A 9,090-nucleotide genomic window follows, 5' to 3' on the forward strand; every position below is an offset into this window, starting at 1 on the left:
GCCTGCCCAAGTGCAGGAGATGCACGTGTGCATTTAAAGGATGCAGAGAGAGAAGGCACAACACTTGATGCACCAAGATTGTTGCCTTAGCACCTCTCCTCCCCCCCGTGCCCAGACAGACAAGCCTGCGGGTCCTTACCGACGCAGCTTGAGCCCAGCAGCATGAACATCTCAGGACCTGTCCCACTCCATGCCTGCTTCCCACATTAATTCTGGTGTTTATTGGGTTTTGGGTACTTCCTAACCAGTTACTTGATGAGGCTTTTGCTCTTCCACATGTGTTTTTGGGAACAGCTCGTGCAGTGGCTTTCCCCAGGGGAGGGAAGGCGTGCAGCAGGCTTAGAGCTGGGAACCCCCACACACCTCCATCTACTTTCACCAGTCAGTAACAAGCCCTTGAGCAAGCCTAGAGCTTTCATGGCAGCTTACAATACATTTTAAAGGCAAATCTTCTTCTTTCCAGAGGAGGCAGCAGCAGGAGGTCGCATCAATGTGTCAGTGTACGCAGTCTACCCCAACGGAATCAGCAAACAAAGCTCCGGCCAAGGTAAGCCCAGTTGGGTGGAAAAGTTGCTGCTCGCTGCAATGGAGCTGCAGAGCTCAGCTTGCTGTTTCATTCTTGATGTTCCCACAATCCACCAGTTTTGTAGAATTACTTAGTTTTAGAAACGAGATGTAAAACCCTCCCCTTGACTAGAGAAAAGGAGGGCTCTAGATGGAAACCTCTTGGCTGCAGGACACGAAAAAATAGAGATTTTTATCAATGCATCTGTATGAAAGCCTTCTCTAGCTGATCTTTGCTCCTGTTCACAAATCTCTAATGCATGAGAACCACATCTTACTCCACAAGATACACCAATGGAATCATTCTCCCTTTCTGTGGTAGAAAACTGAGGTTGCTGCTTTGCACGTTTGACAATAAAATGTCATAGAAAACCCAAAACAAAGAAAGCAACTTTTACAGGGACCAGCTGGCCAAGTTGCAGCCTGCCCTTTCTTACCTGGCGTGAGAAGCAGGCAGGCTTCAGTTCTGGAAACTGTTTTAGATAAGAGCATGGGCCAATTTACAAAGGAAAGTAAGGACTGTCTGTGCATCACCTCCAGCACTGTGCACGTTGGCTTTGGTTGTCTTCAAGCACTGGGCATACCGAGCTCCCTGAGCTGTTCCATCCTACTGCTGGCCCTCAGGGAGATGAGCCAGGATAAGCCATGCACAGCCCAACATCTGAGCACTGAGGACACCTCCCAGCACCACCACAGCTGTGCCACAGACAAAACCTCTGCATTTATGGATGCTGCACGCAGTGCCCAGTGGTGGCTGGGCAGGTCCATAGAGACAAGGGAGGGCTGATGTCAAGTCATGAAGTCAGTCTGTGGACCACAGCTGGGACCTCCAGAACTCCTCCAGCATAGCTCATAGCCCAGGGCTGAGCTTAAATAGCCCCCTGGGCAGGGAGTGTGGGTGGAGGTCCCAGGTGAGGCTGGTCAGGGCCATTAAGACCTGTTAGTGCCCTCGGAGCCCTGACAGAGCGGGCTGGAGCTGCAGGCAACAGTAACACCTGAGATTGTCATCAGTTCACCGTCCCATGTTGTGATGCAATTTTAGATGCATTATTTGAAGCTGCTCAGACACTTTCCCTATGACAAATCAGCTCTCTGTTTCTGGATGGCACCTCTCATGGCTTTGAGAAGGGCAGTTATTCCGTTTTTTCCCAAGAAATGGAAACAAATATTCCTGACTGGTTCACCCCGGGCTGTTCATGGCTGTTAGCCCTGGCTATTAGCTGTTATCCTCACAGACACACTGAGAGCCTTCAGCTCTGGGCAGGTCGTGGTTTGGGCACCTCCAGCTCTGGTGACATGAATTTCCAGGGTCCTGATCCTCAAGTGGGCTTAAACCTCGGCAGCAGGTCTCCGTCTGCACAGAAGGGGGAAGAGTTGGATGTCAAAAGGAGGATGCTCTAACCTTTGCACTAGCAAATGGCTTAGAAATGTGTTAAATGCTTAAAGGTAGAGACTTCATCCTTAGTGGTTGCATAGACTCCTTTAACAAAGCTTGACGGTTCGTGTGGGGAAGTACCAACATGAGGCAGCAGTGAAGCTCGTACCTGTGAAAAGGTTTGCTTCCAAAGCACCAGCACAACCCACAGCTGACACCTATGGTAAAGTCGTCCAGCTTGACCCCACAGGTTGAACCTTGTTCTTCATCTTCCTTACTGAGATTGAGCCCGTCCATCGTCAGTAAGGCATTACTGTAATCATATTATTTTTTTTTAATTTATACAAGTTCAGTGTGCCAGTGACACCTGCCTCCCAAAACTGCTGAATTCCCAGGCTGCAGAATAATGTACTCCATCACTTTTCTTCCACAATCCCATATACTCGATAGATACTTTGCAGCGTTTGCAGTGCGCTCCAGCTGAGTGGGCTTGTACTGCAAACACACTCTACTTAGGGAACTGAAATACTTGAACTCCAGGAACTCTGCTAGGAGACGCATATGCTTCAAATGCACAAAATCAGAGGCAGTACCTTTTCTGGGATTTTTTTGCCCTTTGGAGAGGAAGAAATTGAATTTGGCCTTGGGTTTGCATTGGTCCTTGCAAAGCAAGTACCAAACAGAAGTGGAACAGGGCTTGCTCCACCAGGCTTGGATAAGCTCCGTCCTTTGATCGCTGCTGTTTCATTCATTAAAGGCTGTGAATTCCAAAAGGTTTTCACGCATTTTCATCTGAACCAGTCTCAGCTGATGGGTTACTAACTCTGTTGCAGAAATCACTGGCGGAAATCAGGTGGCCCATGTTGTTTAGGATATTATTATATGCATTTTTTATATATAGGATATATTATGCTGGATATCTTTAATTGTCTCGGCCAGTTGAAGCTCTGTGATTGTAGATGAGGATGCTAGCTGCTGTTCTTATTAATGCTGATCCTCTGCTTAAATGCATTCAGCCCTCTGTTGCCCTGAGCAGACGTTTGGCTTGAGCCAGGTGATGGCCCCACTCTGCAGAGGAAGTGGCTTTTTCTCCCTGCCCCGCTGAGACAGCTGGCTCTCGGGGACAGAGAGGCAAACATGGGGAGCAGCAGGATTTTTCCTAAAGCAGTCAGCCAACTGAAGGGTACGGAGGAGTTTTCAGACATGCAAATGAGGGGTTTCATAAAGCACCTGCATCCTTGTACTTCTAAAGACGCACTTGCGAGTCTGCCCTTCCCAAATTTCCCAGTATTGGCAATTTGCTGTCTTGGGAAAATCCTGCTGCCAGTGGGAGCTGTGCTTGCAGGATAAGCCATGCACATGGGTGACTCTGCAAAAGGGGGCTTTTATGTTGCCAGCCACTTTGGGGGCATTTCCCTTCCTTCAAACACAACACAGACCCACAACCACATCATCATCAATGCTCACAGCCATTGAAAGACAGCAAAAGCACAGGGAGCAGGGCTGGAAAGGACAATTACCCGACCCCAAGGGAAGATCAGCTGTATTGCTTCCATTCCTGACAGAAGTTTGTGGAAACTGCCCTTGCATTTCCAGGAAAAGGCAACCTACCTCGGTGCTCCTCAGTCTTGCTGCTAGAGCAGTTGACCTCTTTCGTGACCCATGCTTTAACTGCTGCAGTCCAAGATGACAACTCTCATCCTGCTCGCAGTGAAAGGGGACCGACTACCTTCCTTGTCCATGCAGCAGCGCTCGCTTGCTGCCCTGGCACGCCTCCCCACTGCATGCTCTGCCCAGAATGCTCCGGCGGGGCACATTTTCCCAAGGGCGAGTGTGCACGCCATGTGCGTCCCAGCAGAGCCCCTTTTTCTTGCAGGGTGGCCCCGACCCCAGCAGATCACTCCAGCTGAGGTCTGACTGCGGGGCACGGTGATTCCTTCCCTCTCTAGCTGGCCATGATGCTCACACCTGGCCCGGGGTGATTGCCCCAGTTCCCGTGCAGGGAGGTGACCCCAGGGAGATGCGGTGGGTGGCTTGTCCTGACTGCAGAGCTGTGGTTCTGGTCCAGGCTACAGGTTCAGTCCAACACCCAGCCCAGGGGTGGGATTGCCCTTGGTCTGGACCTTACCCATTTTCTGCAGCAGCAATGGCACCATGTATTTGTTAAGGAGAAGAGATCCCAAGGGAATTGCTGAATTTGGCTGGGAAGAATGCTTGCTGCTTATTTTAGCAAAAATACACTTCTTGCCATAGCAGGCTTTTTAGCTGCAGATCTTCCCTCATCGCACAGCCCATCACACAAACAGATATTATCAGAAAATTCAGTCCCACAAAGTTCAGACACTTTGGGAAATAATCTGTAGGTGCTCATGAAAAATTATGTACAATTCCTCAGGAAGACTAAATTCTTGTTTCAGGTGCTGAGGGGAGCGATGTGCGTGGAAGATGTTTTGTAATTGGTGTTATGTGTTCATCAACATCTCATTTAATTGGATCTCTGAGAAATAGGAGATTGTGTAGAGTCCAGCCAGAGCTGGAGTTACTGATTACTTTAGGGGGCTTTATTTTTCTCATTATACCATTACTTATTTTTCTAAATAATTTTAACAAAATAAAAATAAGCCATAGCTTCTATGTCACCTGCTGTCCTCTAAATGAAGTTATGGACATTTTTTTCCTCTCTCTGTTTAAGTGCCTGCAGAGGACCAGCTCCTGGGCAGCACCTACAGCGAGATCTCCCATGGTAAGAAGCTAGTAGCTCAGACTTGGTAAGCTAGACTTTCTCCTTGACCAGAAGTGGAAGTTTTAGACCGAGCAGCGCCTGCAGCATCTGGTGATGGGGAAGCGAAAGCTCCCTTACACTTTGGAGAGGTCAGGGCCAGAACAGCAACTTTTCACTTGATGGGGACATGGGCTACATGGCCCGAAAGGCTGCAGTGCTCTCACGGCTTGATAGCACCTGTATAATGCATGCCTTAAGTTTTGCTTTCTTATGACACTTACAATATAATGTACATTACAACCAGTAGGAGATAAGAAAACAAGGAAAATATAAGATAATGTTAACATATAGCATAACAACGATACACTGTTTCGACCTTGCAGTTTGAGCCGAAGACTCGTTTAAACATTTCCCATCCATTTTTCTAACTTTTGTTATGCTTCTGGTTTGCACATCTTCTGGTAAAGGTTACGTTATGATCTGTTGCAGTACTTAAGCCAAATGCAAAACCAACGTAAGCTGAAGAATTCACTTCAGCATTTCTGGAAGGTAAGGCTGCATAGGAAATGGTTAAACACAGTGACAACACTTCTTCAAATTACTTGGCTGAACCCTACCCCCAACCAAGTAATCGAGATTTGACAGGGCCACAGTGCCTGCGATGCTCTGGTCACAGGACAACGTGGATGGGACAGCAGTTTTGGTTTTGCTTTTGTTATGGCTTTGTTTTGTTAATTGAGGAGCAAAAGGGCAAGTGAAATGTTGAAGGCTGCTTTATCAAAGATCTGCCCTTTATATCAACGAACGTCGTGGCAGATGGGGTGCTGGAGCAGGGCCACCCAACTGACCTTTTTCCTCTGTATTCTTTTTCAGACGATGACATTGAAGTTTTCCTGGGACTGGGCGTCAGCATGGTCATATTATCGGTTGTTTTTATAATTCTGATGTTTAAAAAATCAGCCAGAAAAAGGTATTGCTTTCCTCACAATTTTTTCCGTATTTCCAACTCCTGCCTTTCTTCTGAAATATTTTAAAATTAACTACAGAAACCTGCTCTTACTAAGGACAACTTCTCCCATTAATCATATTGATATATGAACAGACTTCTATGCGCTCTACAGTAAAGCAGAGACCAACAAAAAAAGTAAAAATCACTCCTCTGTCAAGGCCAGACTTAGGGACACACGATATACTATTACACAGATATGAGGGGTAGAAAAAGAGGGGAAAAACGTAGCCTCTGTAGGTAAGTTTTATCCTAGGACTTGTTACCCCAGTTTTGACTGAGGAGGGGATGCTGAAGCCCCTTGCACCTGGACCCCGAGGGACAGGCAGAGACTGGAGAGTGCAACAGTGGAAAAACTCACTGGGGAGAATCTTAATACTGTTTTTTAATGCTGACTGCTGTTCACTAGGCACCCTCACAAACCAGCGCTCCTTCTGTCCCGGTTTGTCGTTTAAGTGGAACAGGGATGTCCAGGAGTCCGGGCATTGCTGTCCCCGACACAAATCCATGGGAATGGGTGACCTCTGTGGCGCAGAGCTACCGTCTGGATCTGCCCGACAAACCAAGAAATAGGGGAGAGGAGACCTGGGGCTCGAGGATGTCGAGAGGCTGCCTCTTTTGGTTCCTGAACCCAGCCTAATTATTCTGTTCTCAATGTAATTGTGGAGCACGAGCATTTCAGCAACAACAGGGACTGTGTATTTTCCCAGGAACAGAGCAATGCACCAGAATGTCAGCAAAGCTCAGTGAAATTAAAATCTCTTGCGAATGATTTTAATTTCTGCGGCAGCTTTGGCTGTAGGAAAATCAACTTTCATTACTGCTGTGTATTTGATTTCATCAGTTCAGGGCACACATGCCTCCTCTGGTACACACACATAGCTTCGTTCTCCCCCCACCCCCCAGTTTAGCAACATTTTCACATACAGACAAGTTTTACATAAGGGATTTAACTAGAGTAATTTAGCTTCCAGGATCAAACCCAGAGGAATAAGGTTGAAAGATGAAGAGCTTTCAAATGGGGAAACCCACCCATATGGGGTAGACCTGGGGCTTCCAAGCCATCCATGAAGGATGGATGCACCTTGTGTGTTCCCCCCTTGCCAGGGGACAATTTCACCCAGCTTGAACAAGTGACTAATAAAATGGACTAACATTTTGGGTTTTATTTTTTCTTTTTGGTAAAGAATTAATGCCACCATTGTGTCGCTCTTGCCAAAATGGCTGTTTGAAGACTTTCCCCACATGGAAAACAGCAACGTCATAAAGTCACTCCAGGTAATTGCACCGTTATCTCCCAGCTTTTCTTCACTTGTCTCCCCTTAGATTAAAGCTTGCTCCAGAGCTGTGAGAAACACGGATGGGAAGAGGATTAAGCTCTAAGAGATCAGGAACTGATCAGAAATCATTTCCAAGGCATTTGCAAGGTGCATGGGAGCCCAGCTTAGCTGAGGTCTTTAAATCTTGCCTCCATATACTCTTTACTCAGTGGCCACAGTTGACTCAAGCTGCCCTTGAAGTGTGTGCAGAAGCATGGAGATAGGCGCAGCTGCTCCCCATCTTCTCTCATCCACCTTGCTGCTGTCTCTTTCACAGGGGGGATTGGATGAGAGAGGTGGGAAGGAAGACAAGATGAAGACAGCAAGTCATTGCCCCATTTCTTCCTTGGGATGCTCTAATGATAGCTCTCCTGTTGATAAAATTTGCTAGTTTGTTACTACACTCATAATTTTTTTCCAGGAAAAGAGTGATTTCATGAATAACGGTTTCCATGAGCCGTTCTTGGACACCAGTGACCCCACAGTTATGGAAATTGAGGAGGTGCCAGTGCACAAGGAGTACAAGAATGTGGCCACCAGAAGGAAGCCCAGCAGAGAGGTCTCGGAGGACGGGGAGTGCCCAGGGAGCACGGCGCCTGCCAGCATCATGACCCCTGAGCAGATCAGTGACTACAAACCTCAGGTGTCCGATGGGAACCCACTGGGGTATGTAGCTGCCAATATTTACCAAACACAGCCCCCTACACCCCTCCCAGAACCAGAGATGAACATCTTCTTCAGAGACTACACAAGTCCCATTTCCCACCTGTGGGATGGGGAGGAACGGGGGCACCACGTTTGTCTGCTGGAGAAGATCAACCTCATCTTAAACAACAGCCGGAGTGGGCAAAGCCATGCATTCGGCTCATTCCAGGGGGGACACAGCTCCCTCCTGGAGAACCAGTGGGGACACACGCTGGCCAGCGAAGTTCAAGAGCAAACGCTGGTCCCCGATGAGCTGGTCTCCTGCCTGAGAGCCATGAACGGGGAGTCGGTGGATATAAAGACCTGCTTTCCGCAAAATATCGGAAGATTATTTTGAGAAACACTGTAGTTGTGATTAAAAAAACCAAAGTGATGACCACGGCACATATCAGCCTTTGAGGCTGCAAGCACCAGAACTGGAACAAAACTCTGAGCCTGAAATTCACCCTCTTAATCGACTACAAATACTTGTGGCTGCCTGGAACGACTTGGCTAGTAAATCACAATTTTAAACTTATCTCATATTGTCACAGGCATAAAAACCATAAAACTTAGATTCCTGTAAGAACTGAAATACAGAGCAGGTGATTTTTGCAGGATACAATACACTTCAATTATTATTCAAAATCATTCTCTTGTTAAACATTTGGAGCATTTTGTCCCTGGAGCTGATTGCAGTTAAGGTGGATAAAACGATCCCTTCGACATCCTGACAGAAGTGCGTAAAATATCTTGGGATCACTCCTAATGAAGAGACGCTACACTGAGGAGGATTTATATATCATACAGCATACATGGGTACCAGGACCGTGAAATCTTTTCTGTATGACAGAATAACCCAATTTCATTTTCTCTTCCATTCAATAATAAAAAACCACAATAGGTAAGAACAAGCCTTCATCATCTGCCAGGCTGATTTAAAATCTCTCTAAATTGGTCACTGGACAGATTCCTCACTTTGGGTGAGAGATTTATCATCTCACAGCAGCTTGTCAGCGCCTCAGCCTTGCTGTCTAAAGCGCAATGTGGCACAGTGAAATGGCATTTATTAGGCGTATAACAGGGAATTTGGATCTTCTGACATCCAGAAAATGAAATACAGGAGTCTCCTTCCTACAGGAGTATCCTTCGTGCTGAGCCGTCATGAAATAATTTACAAGTTTTCCCGAGACTTACAAAATGTTCCCAAAGCAACCAGAAACTCCCTGGAAATGTGAGAGGTTGGATGACGTATCTATTCACTGATCACCCGCACCTTTTCAAGGAAACATTCCAAATGCTTTTAAGGAATACAAGCATAATAGAAGTTTCCCATACTCTGTGAAATGCCTGAGCACTCAATGCTCTCCACTGAGGTTTGCTCTGCCAGTCCTTTTGTCCTTCCTCTTATGTCCCAGCA

General features: G+C 46.9%; 1 protein-coding gene across 1 annotated transcript in view; it reads left to right on the forward strand.

The window, feature by feature from the left end:
• IL23R (interleukin 23 receptor) overlaps positions 1–8,028 on the forward strand; it is a 14,892-nt gene extending 6,864 nt beyond the window's left edge. The window contains exons 10-14 of the mRNA XM_009320655.1: positions 464–547; positions 4,632–4,682; positions 5,535–5,631; positions 6,855–6,945; positions 7,408–8,028. Coding sequence (XP_009318930.1) covers positions 464–547; positions 4,632–4,682; positions 5,535–5,631; positions 6,855–6,945; positions 7,408–8,028 — 944 coding nt within the window. The remainder of the gene's footprint in view (positions 1–463; positions 548–4,631; positions 4,683–5,534; positions 5,632–6,854; positions 6,946–7,407) is intronic.
• Positions 8,029–9,090: the final 1,062 nt, after the last annotated feature.

This window comes from Pygoscelis adeliae, unplaced genomic scaffold (genome assembly GCF_000699105.1).
Source record: "Pygoscelis adeliae isolate BGI_AS28 unplaced genomic scaffold, ASM69910v1 Scaffold402, whole genome shotgun sequence".
Lineage (NCBI taxonomy): Eukaryota > Metazoa > Chordata > Aves > Sphenisciformes > Spheniscidae > Pygoscelis > Pygoscelis adeliae.